The sequence below is a fragment of the Eptatretus burgeri genome, chromosome 13 (assembly GCF_056783735.1).
Source record: "Eptatretus burgeri isolate ZD-2024b chromosome 13, Ebu_testis_v1, whole genome shotgun sequence".
NCBI lineage: Eukaryota > Metazoa > Chordata > Myxini > Myxiniformes > Myxinidae > Eptatretus > Eptatretus burgeri.
The window spans coordinates 8,649,416-8,666,681 of record NC_140973.1 but is presented as its reverse complement, the minus strand read 5'-3'; the positions used below and the strand labels follow the sequence as shown (position 1 = coordinate 8,666,681).

Genomic DNA, 17,266 nt, shown 5'->3' with positions numbered 1-17,266 from the left:
AAAATCCTCTATTTCTCTTTGCCGACGACTCCACCCTCTGCCGTACCATCTGTCATCCCTCAGACCGGCAAGCAGCAGCTTCTTTGCTCACTGCAGATTTGGATAAAATCACAAACTGGTCCAACACGTGGAACATGTCTTTCAATCCAGACAAATCTCACACTCTCACTATGTCTCTTCGAAAGGACCGTTTAGAAACCCCCCCATCCACTTTCTCAACAATCCTCTGGAAGAAGTCTTTTCTTTCAAGCTTCTGGGTCTCACTATCTGCCATGACCTTTCCTGGGAAAGTCACATTTCCAACCTCGCCTCAAAAGCCAGTCGCCGACTGGGAATCCTCCGTCGTGCAAAGTCCTTCCTCGGCCCTCTTGAGCTCCTGACCACTTACAAAGCTTTTGTCCGTAGCCTGATGGAGTACTGCTCTCCCTTCTGGGCTGGTGCTCCTGCCTCCCACCTTTCTCGGCTTCATGCTGTCGAAACCAGGGCATTTAAGATCATCGGCAACTGCCATAATGAAGCTGAGTCTTTGGGCCTCTCACTCAATCACCGCAGGTTGGTCGGTGGTCTTTCTGTCTTCTACCGACTCCTCTCCAGCCTTGCCCCTCCTGCTCTCTCTGCGATTTCTCCCCACCACATTTCCACAGGGCGCTCAAGGTCTGCCAACAACCCCCTTCTGGTAAAACTACCAAAATCACGAATCACTGCTCATCTTCACTCTTTCATTCCTCTTTTTTCCCGCCTTTGGAATAAACTTCCTCACTCTATTCTTTCCCATTCTTCCCTCCAGGCTTTCAAAACAGCTGTTCACCACCACCTCTTATCTTCCCCCCATCCAAATCCTCGATCTTTTCTACCCCCGATAATCCACCCAAGCCCACCTCCTTCAATTCCCCTGCTTTCCTTCCTGAAAGTCCCTGTAATGTCCATCTTCTCTTCACCATGTTCCCCATCCCATCCCCATCCCTCTCCCTTCCACAGTTCACCTAATGTGTCTGTTCCCCACTGTTTTGTCCCTTCCACTCCCGCCCCTCTTGTTTCATGCCCCCTTGCTGTGAGTTGTGTTAGCTCTCATACGAGCCTCGACAAGGTATACAAAAAAAAAAAAGGCTGTGATGAACATCCCATTAACAATGTCCCCCTCCTCACCCCTTACATCGCCAAAAATTTTTTTTCCCCAAAGTGGATGCGGACAGGCAGGCGCTTTCGAGTTTTTATCCCCAGCCACATGGCGGAAGGGGGATATTTGTCACCCGGGTCGTCCGTCCGGCTGTCCTTCCGTCCGTCCGGCTGGCTGGGCGTCAACATTTATAGCTGTGAGTGCGATAACTCAAACTGTTCGCCATTTCGATTTGAAATTTGGGTCACACATGTACCACCTGAAAAGGAAGAACCCTATTGATTTTGGGCATGGCCGGATCCAAGATGGCCGACTGGGGCGGCCATCTTGAAATTTTTTTTTTCGCCATATCGATTTGAAATTCGGGTCACATGTACCACCTGAAAAGGAAGAACCCTATTGATTTTGGGCGTGGCCGGATCCAAGATGGCCGACTGGGATGGCAATCTTGAAAAAAGTTTCAATGGCGGGGGATTCCCCATCTCTGGGTATATTTATATCAACCCAAAGCGGCATCACCTTAACTTACCGTTTTTAATCATTCACCACTCTACCCCACCCCCCCCCCTCCACTGGCTCTTCTGCCCTCTGTCCACGGCACCCTCCTGCCTCCCCCGTTCTCCTGCCCCCTTCTCATCTTTCCTGCTCTAATACCCTCTGCCACCACCACCACCACCACCACCACCAACACCAAATGCCGCTACACAGTACACATTTACAGAGAATTTACTCTGTAAATTACCCCCTCACCACCCCCGCGTGAAGCTGCAGCCACATAGCCTAAGTTACCACACACACAAAGTTGTATTTGCACTAAGAGTTTGGAACTTAAAAGATGTGGCCATGCATAGAACACATACAAACAGACAGAGAGACAGATCGTTTTTGCTTTTATAAGTATAGATATACCTAAACATGTGACTGAAATAGCACCACCTTTGGTGATAGTCTGTGTAAAAATCATCTTCCTTGTCTTTTGATGAGCAGGGGTACCAGGAATTGCCCAGTGGTGTTCTAATCCTGTTGGCATTTTGAAGAATTGTTTTGGGGGGGGGGGGGCTAAAACACTTCCCTACACCCACGAAGGAATGGGGTCAGGGATCATCAGGGATCACACTACAAAAAAAAATTGCCCACAAAATTTTTTTTTTTTGCCCCGGCACTGAAAGTTTGACGAAGATCTGTCTCTGACCTGTGTGTGTCTGTGTCTGTCTCTCTCTCCTGTGATCAATAATTTTTTTTACAAAAATTATAAAGTGCATTTCTAAGAATGTGCCGCACGCAGCACATTATCCACTGGAAGTGGCTCGAGAAGTGTCTGCTAGGAAAGCTCATGGAGGAGCTTCAACAAAGACATACAGTGCAAGGAAATAAGGCCCGTCATACTGTAAAGGTTATAGCCCGAGTACGAGCAATGCTTAAGCTGCTGTCACACCTTGACGATTTAGCCAGCGTATGCCGATTTATGAAAAATTTGTCTAAAACGCTGGCACACGTCGAATACGTTTTGGGTACGTTTTGTATACGTTAAGAGCACGCTGAAAAAACACTGCCATACGTCGTAGTACGCTGGCTTTAAACGTTGTACTTTTGGGTTGTCCTCAAATTTTTGCATGCTTGAAATTTTATGATGTATGCCGGCGTATGACTCACACGTTCCGCTACGCTGGCCATAAGTTGTAGGCACGTTATGCGATCGTTGACACGCGTCGACACACGTTACTTGTAAGTTACTCATAAATCGAAACACGTCGAGGTAATGTTTAGCGTACCCGAAACTTATGTCTAACCTATGAGTAACGTTTTGTAAGCACGCTACACGAACGTTGTTCACACTTCGCAACACGTTACTTGAAAGTTCCTCATACGTCGAAACACGTCAAAGTAATGTTTAGGGTACCCGTGACTTATTTATAACCTATGAGTAACGTGCTTGGGAATTATTTGTAAAGCATGTCCTACGCACAAATACGTATGTAGGCGTATTTGACGTCTTCAGGACGACCACAGAACTTACCGAACGCGTTTCTAACTTAGAGATACCGTATAATGGCGTATTAGCAGCGATTTTGGGAATTGGTATATTAAAAGGGCTTGGCAGGAGGAACCTGTCTTTTTTTAGACTTTGTGGTGAGTACATGTCCATGTCATTCCGAGAGATGGAAGATACGGCAAGGCTGAGACGACAATACCTACCTGTCCTCCAACATCACATGACCTCATCGAGTTGACACTGCACCAGTTGCGTGCCAATAGAGCCGGGAAAAGAAGACGTGAACGGAGAAGGAACTGGGTCAGACCATGGATCGGGAGGCGACGCCATTACGACATATATGGCCAGCTCATGGTGGAACTCCGGAACGAGGACCATGCATCCTTCATCAACTTCCTGCGAATGCCCCCAGCGATGTTCGACGAGCTGCTAGCCAGAGTGGGTCCAAGGATAACCAAGCAGTACACCTTCTACAGGGATCCGCTTGAGCCTGGCATGAGGCTGGCACTGAGCCTGCTGCTGTTGGTGCCGTGACTGCAGTGCTGTGGAAGCGATTTAACTCGTTCAATGAAAACGATTTCAATTGCCGAGCACCAACGTCCAAAAACAATAGGCGAATGACAGCCATTTATTTAAATCGTTCAGTGTAAATCATTTCAATAGTCGAGTGGAAGCAATTTGACTCGTTCAATGGAAGCGATTTCAATTGCCGAGCACCAGAATCCAAAAACAATAGGCGAGTGACAGGCATTTATTAAAAGTGAAGTTGCAGCCTATGAATAGAAAACCTCACGTAATCGTCGACGATACACTGCCACGCTATGCATACGTTAGACTATCGTTGGGCATAGGTTGTGGACGCCTAAAACACGCTAATCAATCATTGGTATAACTTATCTATAAGTTATCGAAGCGTTCTGTGTTCATTACTAGTACATTATGCATTTGTCCAAGTCGTTTTGAATACTTTAAAAACTGAAACAAAAAAAGTTCATCGTGGGAATGAGAAAAAAAAAATTAGCCGAAAAGAACATCGAACAATGGTGCAAAGTAGTCTCCGATTCGTGGACGCAACGAGGATCCATCATCACCAACACCCTCCCCAATCACGTTCACCTACTACTATGACTACTGCTACTGACACGCTCACCAAATACAACTACTACTGACATTGACATCTACTCAACATGGAGTATGGAACACTGACTGGTTCCTCTTGTGAAGCCCATTTGTACATACCAATTCCCCTAAACACTGCCAAATCGCGATTATACGGTAGATGTAAGTTAGAAACACGTTCAGTAAGTTCTGTGGTTGTCTGGAAGACGTCAATCAAATTTGTCTACATACGACAATGTGCGTTTGCGATACGTTACACATAGGTTCAAAGCACGCGACTCATAGGTTCAAAGCACGTTACTCATAGGTTAAAAATTAAGTTTTGGGTATGCTGAACATTACCTCGACGCGTTTCGACTTATGAGTAACTTACAAGTAACGTGTGTCCGACGTGTGACAATGATCGCGGAGCGTGCAGAGAACTTATGCCAACGTATGCGGAGCTTGTGAGCCGTACGTCGTAAAATTTTCAGCATGCTTGAAATTTCACGACGTACTAGAAGTACCACGGAATATGACAGTGTACTTCCTCGTTTTTCAGCGTGTTCCTAACGTATACACAACTTACCCATACCGTATTTGACGTGTGCCAGCGTTTTAGACACATTTTTCATAGGTCGGCATATGCTGGCTAAATCGTTAAGGTGTGACTGCGATGTTGACACTTCCAATTTTCAGGCGGTTATGATTTCAATTGGTGTGCAGCAGCTTTTTAACAGGCTACGCCACGAGTTCGTCGGCGATACGTGCAGCGCGCTATGCCTAAGTTAAACTATCGTTGGGCATAGGTTGTGAACGCCGCCAACAGGCTAAGCATTCGTTGGGATAAGTTATCTATAAGACAACAAAACGTTCTGTGCCCATTACTAGAATGTTATGCATATGACCAACACGTTATGAATACGACCAAAACTTAAAAAAAATAAAAAAAACTCAAAACTTCAGCGTACGCCAACGTTTTACATACATTTTTATACGTTGCCATTGCTGGCTAAAACTTCAAGGTGTGACAGCGCCTTTAGCGGTTGTAAAGAAAGGAGAAGCTGACGTTTCAGGCGTTAACTCATCAGGTTCTGCTCTGAAGAAGGCGTAACGCAGCACATCTGTTTCTCCTCGCTTCCCATGGCAGTTAGCAGGCTTCGATCAATATCCTATTAATTTCATCCATTGATACTTTTGAAAAATTGAGAGAAATGCTAATTAATGCTCAAACTATCCCATCAATCAATGAATCTTGATATAGCAGAATATACCCCATAGGCCCACAGTGCTCGTCATCAATTGGTTAGGACCAGAGGACAGGTGTCCGACAGCTATCTTGCAAATGCTTACCTGACCGATATTCGTTTACAAACTCTTTGCTGGTTACATTAGGGAGCATTTCTGAGACGTTTGTGCACATTCACACCTGAGAATCGACAATTGCAGACATGCAAGAAATATTGAACTCACACAGGGTAGCAGCACAACCGTCTGTTGATGCCACACAAAGTTTTCATACCTCATGCCCTGCTAAAGCCGCTGACACCTTGACGATTTAGCCAGCGTATGCCGACGTATGAAAAATTTGTCTAAAACGCTGGAACACGTCGAATTCGTTATGGGTAAGTTTTGTATACGTTAAGAGCACGCTGAAGCACGCTGGCATATGTCGTAGTACACCGAACTTGTCGACAAATTTTAAGCATGCTCAAAATTTTTTGACGTATGCCAGCGTATGACTCACACGTTCCGCATATGCTGGCCATAAGTTGTAGGCACGTTATGCGATCGTCGACTCACGTTACTTGTAAGTTACTCATAAGTCGAAATATGTCGAGGTAATGTCTAGCATACCCGAAACTTATTTCTAACCGATGAGTAACGTGTTGTAGGCATGTTACGCGATCGTTGACACATGTCTACACATGTTACTTGTAAGTTACTCATAAGTCGAAACACGTCGAGGTAATGTTTAACGTCGTGTCCCAGACTCCATGGGTTTTTTTTTTTTCTTCGGCATGATGGTGATGTTGACACTTCGATTTCTAGTGCGGTTATGATTTAATATAATTAATAGGCTTCTGCTCAACGATTTAAATCATAACCGCACGAGAAATCGAAGTGTCAACATCACTGTCATGCCGAAGAAAAAAAAGAAAAAGAAAAAAACACCATGGAGTCTAACACTGATGGGTTCCTCCTGTGTGAACCCCATTTTTAGGTCATCTCTATCATCTCAGTAGAGATGACATAATAATAACAGTCTCGAAGTCTGTCCGTACGTCCGTCAGTCCACAATCAAACCGAGTGGAGACAAATAACCAATAGTGGAATGGATAGAGGTCGATGAGACGTGCACAACGATATAACTTTCAAGGTCGAGGTCAATGTCACGAGGCTGTCAAAGATGCGAAAGTCGTCGATTTCAAATCGTATCTCCTCCCTCATTTATCAAGAGATCAAATGTTATTAGTGATTCAGATACTATCGACTATTATCTAGATTCTAGAACACGAGCCATTTTTTAAAAAAAAATGCTCTCGTTCCGATTTTATAGCCCTTCAAACTTCGCTCTGATTCCCGGTATGGGCCGTTCATAAAGTACATACAAAAATAAAAGTATTAAATTAAGAACCGGAACTCTCCGAGACAAATATTACATTTGAAGCTTTTGTCAGATTTAACTAAAACAATGGAATACAAGTTTATATGCACACTTACTTTCATTTATGACATTAACATCGTCTTGAATGTCAATTTGTACTTTTATTTTCACAAATGACGTGCTGTGATATTAAAAGAAAAAGGTAAATTACACCGCGAGGGACTGCATTGTCATGACTTACAAACATCGGTTGATAAGGAACTACTGGCTTTGCAAGCGATTAGTGATGTATGAAGTGGGTGGGTGGGTGGTCACAAGCCTGCATACAGAGGGGGGTGGGTGGTTTTGAAACCCGGAAGTAGAGCGTACATACTTTATGAAGTGCCCCTATTCCAGTCTGGCACAGAGTTACTTTCGACCTCTGGCAGAGATGACCGGCACTCCTGCTCGGGGGTATTTTTATGTACCAATTCCCCTAAACGCTGCTAATACGCCATTATACGGTAGCTCTAAGTTAGTAACACGTTCAGTAAGTTCCGTGGTCGTCCGGAAGACGTCAAATACATCGACATACATCAATATGCGTTGGAGATACGTTACACATAGGTTCAAAGCATGTTACTCATAAGTTAGAAATAAGTTTCGGGTACGCTAAGCATTACCTCGACGTGTTTCGACTTATGAGTAACTTACAAGTAACGTGTGTTGACATGTGTCAATGATCGCATAACGTGCATACAACTTATGGCCAGCGTATGCGGAACGTGTGCGTCATACGTTGGCATACGTCGAAAAATTTTGAGCATGCTTAAAATTTGTCGACGTGCTCGGCGTACTACGACGTATGCCAGCGTGCTCTTAATGTATACAAAACTCACCCATAACATATTCGACGTGTGCCAGCGTGCTCTTAATGTATACAAAACTTACCCATAACGTATTCGACGTGTGCCAGCGTATTCGGCAATTTTTTCATACGTTGGCATATGCTGTTTCAAACATAAAGGTGTGACAGGGCCTTGACACTTCGATGTCTCGTGCGGTTATGATTTGAATCGTCGAGCGGCAGCCTTTTAATAGGCTACGCCACGTGATCGTCGGCGATACGCTACCGCGCTATGCATACATTAGACTATCGTTGGGCATAGGTTGTGAACACCAACAACCCGCTAAACATTCATTGGTATATGTTATCGAACCGTTCTGTGTACGTTACTAATACGTTATGCATACGTCCAACTCGTTATGAATATGCCAAAAGCTGAAAAAACATCAATAGTTCAGCGTACGCCAGCGTTTTACATACATTTTGATACGTTGCCATACGCTGGCTAAAACATCAAGGTGTGACAGCGGCTTAAATCGGAGTGCGCACGAATGGTCGAAGGGAAGAAATACATCACATTATCGGATTGGTTAAACCATTCAAACATCACGAGTGCAACAAACAAATCACTCTTGTGGTATTGGAAAAGTCTCACAATGAAGAAGCTAAATGTCTCCATTTCATTCCTTCTCAATGTTCATAATCCTTGTAAATGTTTTCATTTTGGGACAGAGTACAGATGAACCTTGTTACAAAGTTACTTGACATAAAATAATTGCACAGTTCTCATCAATTTTATGAGGCATTGCCATCCCGACGAGTCCATATAAAGTAGCAGATTCTTCATATTCTGACAAGAGCTTTCTCTTCATGTGAAGTGATGCGTTGCACAATATCGCACCTTATTTAATTCCCTTTGTACCCGCTTAACTCCCCACAAGCTTTACACCTGGATGTTCTCATATTAGTCGGTTTTGGCACAAATGTTACTCGTAATAAACGTCCACAACCATCCTTGACCATGTTGTGGAATGTCAGCCAAGGCCCTCACTTTTTCACCGTTATTCGCTTTCAAAATAGGCGTACCTACACAGGGAGAATTTTTTTTGAAACAAATCTGCATGATTATTGGATGAAAAATGTGGCCGGCGTTCCAAAAAACTCCATTTTCTGCAGGCATGTGTTGCAGAGCGTTTCACCTACTGGACAAGGAATAAATGGATTCGACCTCGCTTCGCGCGACCTCCGTTAAATAATGCTTATTGTGGGGCTATCTTGTCACCTGTGCCCAGTTACGAGATCTCAACACAAGGAAATCACACAGGTGGAGGCCATTCAGCCCATCATGCCTGCGCGAACACCATACTAATTTATCAACAAGATACAAAGAAGAAAATGCAATTTTTAAAAAAAAATCTATTTGTTTTAAGTTTTTGTATTTTTTTTTTCTTGCTTCTTCCCCTCAGGGGAGGGGGCATGGGCTTGGTTAAAAACATACAACATTAACCACACATCACCCCTTGACGAGATCCCCACCAACCGCACTCCGTACACAATCGCCCATCAATGCTCAAACAACCTAAAAGTCTAATCAACATCCCTATCATCCTCATACCATACATACATACATACATACATACATACATCATCTTGGTACTCGTGTCTCAGGTTTCACAAACAAACAAACAATCACTTTTCTTATTGCAATTCATATCCTGAATACCAAAAAAGAATGTTTAAAGGTTTTCATTGAACTTTGCTCTGGTTTTATCGATTATTGCACATCTATCAGGATATTTAAATTAGCTCGCATACAATAATCAAAGTAAATGCCAGCAAACATACCGTATCCCCAACACAAAATCACAGCTTATAACGCCTGACGACGTATGTCAGGGAAATAAAAGGCACTTTAAGGACAACAATGAAAGTTTGTACAATGAATAACACCTTTTGTGTGGTTATATAAAAGAGGGTATTAACGTTTGAAGCAAAATTTCAGCTCCTGCTTTAAATTCGGTGAGACGTTTTCTTTTGATTATTTCACTTAACTTAACAATCGGCTAAGAGATTAAAAAATAAAATCGACATTCGAGGTGAAGTACTAACATCAAACTTACCGCTTGACCTCACCACCCTTACAGGTTGCCCTTTGGCCAGTGGCTGGGGCCGTCATCGGGGGTGTCGTCGCTGGACCATTAGGCATGCTCACAGGTTTGAAGGTGGCGGTGGTGGCAGCGGCGCTAAGTGGCGGGTTGGCCGGTTTCACGGGAGGAAAGCTCATGCAGAAATGGAAGCAAAGGAAAGGGGCATAAAGAAGTCCAACGAAGGGGGCATGGAGTTTGCATTTCCCCGTTACGGTGGCACAGCGCATGATGCTTCAAATAGATTTGCACGCATACAAGTCTGGTGTTACCAATTTTACGATTCGATATGCTGATGTAGAAAGTGATCCTTTGATTCCTCTTTGCAAAGTAGAAAATGCCTCAGGTTTTGTCACATGATAAAGTGTATTTTGGAAGTTGTACATCAATCAAAATTGCCAAAAGTTAAGTTTCCAAATGTCAAAATAAAAGTGACAAATTAAAGGAACTCCACAAACTATAAACTTTTCTGCCTTGAGCAAACGAGCTCCGATTTGATACGTTAAAAGACACAATGCTCTCATATGGGGTCCATCCATTTGGATACATCTCGTGAATCAATTCCGGAAATGCGTGGTAATAACCACTCAGGTGATGGAATGATTGGGATTACCAACTACTTCAGTACACCCCCAAAAGACCAAACCAAAAGGATATATTAAAGTAGTTGGACTATATTAAACATATTTTGCAGTCATGGCCTTCTCTTGTGCTTGATTTTTGTTTTTGAACTCATCTAATTTATAAGGAAGATGTCATTACATTGTTACGTGCATGGCAGTAGTCCAAAAGGACCATTACATCCCTGATGGCAACTGCCCCCCCCACGCTGGGTTTTGCCCATTGATAGCCGATATAAACCTTTTCTTAAGAGCAGCTACTGCAAGCCAATAATGTAACCCTTCAGAGACTCCAAATGAACCGACTGTTCATTCGACAAAATGGCGGCAGACATGAGGCGCATGCTGTTCCTTAGGAAATTAATTTATTAAACAAACTAAAAGTTTAGAGGTGAGACTACAAGCAGTCATGCTTTCTCCCATTTGGTGCTAAACAAACAATCACTTATGATGCTTGGGCAATGGTGATGGGTTATGCCTCAGTGTAAAAGCCAACCATGCAATCAAATGAGCTTAAAGAAGGTATGGCGGCTGGACGAGGCTGCACGACGGTTAAGGTGGGGAGGGGAGGGGGCGTGGCAGCTGGACTTGGAGGAGGTAGCTGGGTGAGGAGGAGGAGGAGGAGGAGGAGGAGGAGGAGGAGGGGTGTGGTGGCTGCGTGAGGAGGCTCCGTGTCACTCTTTTCACTTCCTGCAATCGTAGCGGGGCATTCAACCAACCACAAACTTGGGTTGCCACAAATCTCTGCCCCAAGCTTCCACCAATTTCCACCTGAGGCTTTTGCCAATCTCTGCCCCACACATGATGGCAGACAGGTGCTGAGAGTTAGTTCCTTCCATCTTTATTGGTGGGGGAGAGGGAGGGGGTGTTACGTCCCCCACACCACACTGCCTGAATTTGGCGAGGCGCACAGAGGAAATCGACGAGACAATGCATCTTACACTAGCTATTTCTGAAGGCACAAGCCTCTCCTACCACACGAGCAACATTTTACATCAACTCCTTATCTTAAACACTTCATGTTGTAAAACAAAGTGCAAATATTCACGGTATCCAAAGTTTAAATAATTTAACTATTGCCCCCAACTTCCCTAATGTAACAGCATCTTTCCCTTGTACAACTTGAGATTTGAGATGCTGTCTCGCTCATGAGGCTGTTTATCCTCACGGACCCTTTCTAATCTAAATTACCTTTTACCGGTACAGTACTTGAACACTATTTATTTAACATGTCGCCAGGGGGTAAAGAACTGCAAACACAGATAAAGTAGTATAGAACTGTTTGAATTGTGTTCTCAAGAACTAATGCTCAAGACAACGTGAATGTTAGTCTTAAAATAAACGTTTATTCAAGAGGAGTCATGTGATCAAAACAAAAACAAATAAATTGGGTCAGGAAGGGTAGCGCTGGAGTGGGGAAGATACTCATTTGGCCACTTTCGAAAATATGTTCAAAAGCTGTACATGGAAGGAATAATACAAATACCATCATATGCTCTTTCATCTGTTTTGTGGCATTACATGTCGAGTGGTCTTAATGAATTTAGCAAAATAAATAAGGAGCTCTGCGGTAGGCCCGCAGTTATCCAAAACTGCAGCCGAGTGTCCATGTGGCACAGAGATTTATGAGACGACGAAATTTCACTTGTTTCCAATTTTCTCTCTTATCCGGTATTTTTGATGCACTCGACTAACTCCGCACGCGTGGCCCAGCGATTGGTTCCGAGAGATGTTGATGCAGAAATCATTCCATGCGCTGTTAAAAGTGGATTGTTTGATGGAAACGAAAATAATTACAAATTAACTTTCCACCAGAGGACCCCTCTACAACGGCCAATAAACGAGACGACCAAACGATAAAGAAACGACCCTGGTGGCGTGGCGGGTGGGGTGTAAGGAAGATTGAATTTACAAAAAGGATAAAGGTATAAACTGGGTGGGCACAGGCAAGTTTGAGAGTAAAGTGATTAGTCAGACGCTACGGTCATCTTCCAGGATACGTCAAACAGAAAGCTTAACAGCAATGTGGATCGTGTTTTATCTGAGACTGAAAGCACCTAATTCCATTCATATAAGTTTATCCCAATATTGTACTCTTCAAAAAATAAAAGCGAAGATGGACTTACAGGACCAATCGTAGAACCTCAGGAGGAAAAAAAATAAAATAAAAATAGAGCCACTCGTGTCTGAGACCAGTCACGGGCTTTTCCAAATGCCTTCCGATAGTCCGGCTGCGGTCGTGCCCAAAATCCTTGCTCCGCCTTCACCACAATCCCACTCTCTCACTCTCCACTGTGGCCATCAGAGTTCATCTCTATCACGCTTGAGGATGGTGTAGCGATATTCACTTGGAGCGAGTTTCTGGAATGAGCTCTCTGGGGGTCGACTCTGTTCCTCCACCTGCACACATTCGGGAAATTCTGCTCGCAAACCTGTCTTTGGTTATGGAGAAATGAAGTGCTGCGGCGGTAGATGACGCAATTGAAAAAAAACAAAATAAACCAATGTCACCCGCAGGGTGACCCGTATCTTGCCAAAAGGTGACCACGTGTGACTTCTTTAAGGTCACACTGAGGTGAACAGAGCTGCTATCCACCAGGAGCGACTCCTTGAGGAATATCTGCCTACGAGAGATTCCGATGAGAATCGTTCTACAGAGTAACCATGAAAAATATGCTTTTGCCTCATAACGTCACCAAATGACGTCATAATGTCTTAAGCTTGACATATCTAGAAAGCACTCATCGAGGTGTTCAATTTGAGGTACTACACGATATGGTTCCTAAAACTTGAAAATTTGACCTTGGGGTCAAATATGTTTGACCTCAGGCGCTAACCATGAAGGTCAAGGCCAATCGCCACCAAAAATTAATCAGCTGAGCGCCAGACCATGAACTATATTCCCATGAAGTTTGAAGATGATCCGATCAAAATTACTCAAAAAATAATGGTTTCGTCAACTCCCCTGATTTGCGACAAAGTGACTTTGACATTTGACCTTGACCTTCAAAATTTTGTGCACTGAAAGGGACCTCCTATAGGCCTCTGATATGCGAAGTTACAAAAATTTCCAATGATAACTGTGCTCTGCAGAATTTTTTATACGTGATTACAGACAAACAAACAAACAAAAAAAAACATATAAGCTGACTAACATATCTTGCAAAAACTTTGTTTTGGCAAGATAAAAAGAACAAACAGACGAGCAAAGTGCCATTAAATGGAGAGAAGTCAAGAAACCTTGTGTTCAATGTTGCTAATCAGGGTAGGATCTGGCCCGTGATGGAATTCCCTGTGCAGCTTCCCAGAATGCAGGTCGAGCACAAACTGCCGCAGTTTTCCAGGAATACTATTGAAATGGAAAGGGGTGGCTCACTTAGGAAACAAAAAACACAAATGGAGATATGAGCAACACAATGCAGCACTAATGCGCTTTGTTTTTGCTTCTGAATATAATTTATTAACTCGATCGTAAAATATTCCAAAGGAAGGCCTAATCTGCACTCTGAATTTTTACCTCTTTACTGCCTGACCAAAGGCTGCTGCAGCCTACCCTAACGATGCTGGAAGACATACAAATGCCTTTATTACCTATGGTGGGCTAGAGACAGCACCAACTTCAAACTTCACAAAAACAAAAAATCTCCACTTGGAGTGAGTTTCTGGAAGACCACGTGGGAAATATTAGAGAAACGTGACAAGCACGACCAAACCTTTTTTCACATCAATACAAAAAAAGTACCAAATGAATGACTGATCGTATCTCAGCTTGTAACTCTCGATCTTTGTCCAGTTGATACCAATGACGAGGAGGGGTAAAGCAATCATTGCCCCAGACGAATTAGGCTCTACATTTAGTCAGTAAAACCTGAGGCTTCATCATGATGTGCTACAAAAAACAACTCACCTGAGCTCATCCACATTGGGGAAGATGTACATGTGCTTGAAGCTGTCGATGGCGATGACCGGGCAGTCCTTCGGTGTCTTGTTTATGTGCTGCAGCGGGTGTCGGAACTTCTCGCAGTTTGCGTGCAGGAAGTTTATGGAGCCTGCGATTGGGTGCATTATGAGATCCTTAGGACTACCTACAAACGGGACCATTCCTTTTGAGATCTGTAGTGTTGGCAGTCAGTGGTGAGCCATTTCAAAACAGCCACTGGTCTTGCACAGCTTATACCTTGTCCAAGTAAGTGCAATTGGGGGTCATTGCTTTATTCATTGATTTTGACACTTTTTATTTCCAGGCGTCTCAATGGCGTTCAACATCTCAAGAGCCGTTTTATAAAAATAAAAAAAATCATCAAGCATCAGTTGAAGAACTAGATGGCATGGTCAGAGGTCTTTCGATGGAAAAAGAGGAAACACGGAGCATATACAGTCAAGGGGCCGACAGACAAGATGATAAACTGCGGACAAAGACAGACGAGAGAACAAAGCAGAGGAAGACAATTGGACAAGAGCCACATAAACATTGGTCGATCATAATTTTAAAAGGTCACCATCTCATCAGTAAGCTACATCATGTTAACATTCTTGAAATTTTCGAAGGAGCCTGAAAGACCTTTGTCATTTTCAATGGACTCGTGGGTTCCTTACATTTTGTCTTTTTCTTTAACTGTCAGAAAAATGTCTGATTACCTTTCTCGCCGATGAGCTGGCGAGCCACCTCTTGCTGGAACCTCTGCAGTGTCTCCTCATCATCCTTATTGTGGAAGAGGATGAGGAAAGGCAGACCCTCCTCTGTCAGCTCCTGCAAAGAGCACACCAATCAATCAATAAAGCAATCAATCATTCTCCATTTCGGGCTCTTGGAGGATGAAAGTGATTTGGGGAAGAACAAGGAGTGATGGTCACAAGAATACTTGCCTCTCCATTTTCAAACGTGATCTCACGGACCAATGGAACACATTTGTCCTGGGTCCATGCGAGGAGCAAATCAAAGTTTTTGAGTGTTCCAAGGAAGACCATGTCTGGATTCTTTTCCTGAAACCAAAACAAATAACTCTATAATCTTCAAAACATGCATACCTCACTGTCAATATAAACCGGACATTCTATCTTAACAGTCCTCATCTTCTTTGTTTGTTTGTAAGAAGCACAGGGCTGCAGGGTAGCATTGTTGGCTGAGGGTGTGGCTGTGCCACCAATACAATCCCCTCTCTGCTGGTTAGGGGAGGGATTTGTAATTTGTTCAGGGTGCCGGTGATAGCTCATCTACTGTTCGCGAAGAACACCGTGGGAACTTTAACGTCCACCAACGATGGCACACACATTGATGCCTTGCCATGCCCGTGATACACCAGGATGGCCGTTTATAGCTGGATCGGGATTCAAACCCAGGCTAACCACTGAAGAGGCGAGTGTGTGCACCTCGAGGTACTCGGCCATCCTGTTAGTCCAACAACCCTCCCAAGCAAAAAAGAACATCTGATTCCTGTATAAAACTTCAATCCTGCGAACCATGCATACAGAGTAGTGGGCACTCATCTGCCACAACTACATTATGTGGAGTATCTCTGTATTGTGAACTTGGCTGGTTTCTTCCCCCACCCTTCTATATATCTCAACCCCTCGTCCTCCATCATACTTGCTTGGTCATTCTGTATAACAGGGCAACTGATTATTCTAAAACCTGGCATGTGATCACTCAATAAAATGGCTCCAAAACGAAACTGGACCCCAAACTATCCCATAATTTAAAATACAAACAAACTCAGTCAACCTGTTCACTGTTCGCACTTGAGCATTTCACGCTGCGTTACAACCACAGATTCAGATCCCAAATGATGTGTTGATTTGTCCACCACCTCATCAACTCTCAGTTGTCATCACCTTCCTCCCGTCAAGGTACACTGAAAACAACATCTTTCTCATCTAAAGTCTGAACTCTCAAACCTGTCTCCCTCCTCCAAATCCTGGTAGTGTCTAGTTAAGTCTGTTTCTGTTGCATGTTCCCCCTCAATCCCCTCCCTTACCTAAAATGGCCACGCAGCTGACAATGGACGTGAGAAGGCTGAATGCCTAAACTCCGTGTTTGCTTCTAAATCTTGTCCCAAACCCATCGTTGTCTGTACCCACCTTACCCAGCTGTTCCTGGACTCTGTGTCCTTTTATCCTGACAAGGTGGAGAGCTTGCTATCAAACCTCGACTCAGATTCTGCAACCGGTGCAGACGGCATCAGCCCACATGTCCTAAAAACCTGCTCAGCTGCTCTTGCTCACCCTCTCTCTGTTACATTCACCCTCTCATTTGCTCAAGGTCATCTGCCATCTGCTGGGAAATCAGCAAACGTTACCGACCTGCATAAAAAAGGTGCAAAGACAGATCCCTAAAACTACAGACCAATCAGCCTTCTCAAAATCATCAGCAAGGTTATGGAATCCATCATCACTTCAGACATTAAATCCTTCCTCTTCTCCAATGGCCTGATTTCCAATCATCAGTTTGGGTTCAGACCAGGTCACTCTACCCTGGATATGTTGATTCTGCTCTCCCAACAATGGATGGAGGTCCTCAATGCCGGACATAAAATCAGAGCCATATCCCTAGACATATCACGTGCTTTTGACACGGTCTGGCACCATGCCCTGCTCACCAAACTCTCCTCCTATGGCATCCAAGGCCATCTCCACTCATGGCTCACAGACTTCCTCTCCTGTCGCAGCCAACGTGTGGCCCTTCATGGAGTTCTCTCATCCCCTCTTCCTGTCCAGGCTGGAGTTCCTCAAGGCAGCGTTCTGGGCCCTGTTCTTTTTCTGGTTTTCATCAATGATCTCTCCAACTCTCTGGAAAATCCTCTTTATATCTTTGTTGATGACTCCACCCTCTGCCGTACCATCTGTCATCCCTCACATTGGCA

General features: G+C 43.9%; 2 protein-coding genes across 5 annotated transcripts in view; one reads left to right on the top strand and one right to left on the bottom strand.

Moving 5' to 3' along the window:
- Nucleotides 1-10,483, top strand: part of LOC147013789 (syntaxin-17-like) — a 93,360-nt gene extending 82,877 nt beyond the window's left edge. For all 4 annotated transcript variants that reach the window (XM_085851013.1, XM_085851012.1, XM_085851011.1 and 1 more), the window contains one exon: nucleotides 9,787-10,483. In XM_085851013.1, the coding sequence (XP_085707139.1) occupies nucleotides 9,787-9,957 (171 nt within the window). In that variant the 3' untranslated portion in view covers nucleotides 9,958-10,483. The remainder of the gene's footprint in view (nucleotides 1-9,786) is intronic.
- A 1,247-nt stretch (nucleotides 10,484-11,730) lies between these two features.
- Nucleotides 11,731-17,266, bottom strand: part of ERP44 (endoplasmic reticulum protein 44) — a 115,552-nt gene continuing 110,016 nt past the window's right edge. Inside the window, exons 8-12 of the mRNA XM_085851007.1 lie at nucleotides 15,273-15,389; nucleotides 15,045-15,156; nucleotides 14,314-14,455; nucleotides 13,647-13,755; nucleotides 11,731-12,806 (exon numbers count right to left, since the gene is read on the bottom strand). Coding sequence (XP_085707133.1) covers nucleotides 12,708-12,806; nucleotides 13,647-13,755; nucleotides 14,314-14,455; nucleotides 15,045-15,156; nucleotides 15,273-15,389 — 579 coding nt within the window. The 3' untranslated portion in view covers nucleotides 11,731-12,707. The remainder of the gene's footprint in view (nucleotides 12,807-13,646; nucleotides 13,756-14,313; nucleotides 14,456-15,044; nucleotides 15,157-15,272; nucleotides 15,390-17,266) is intronic.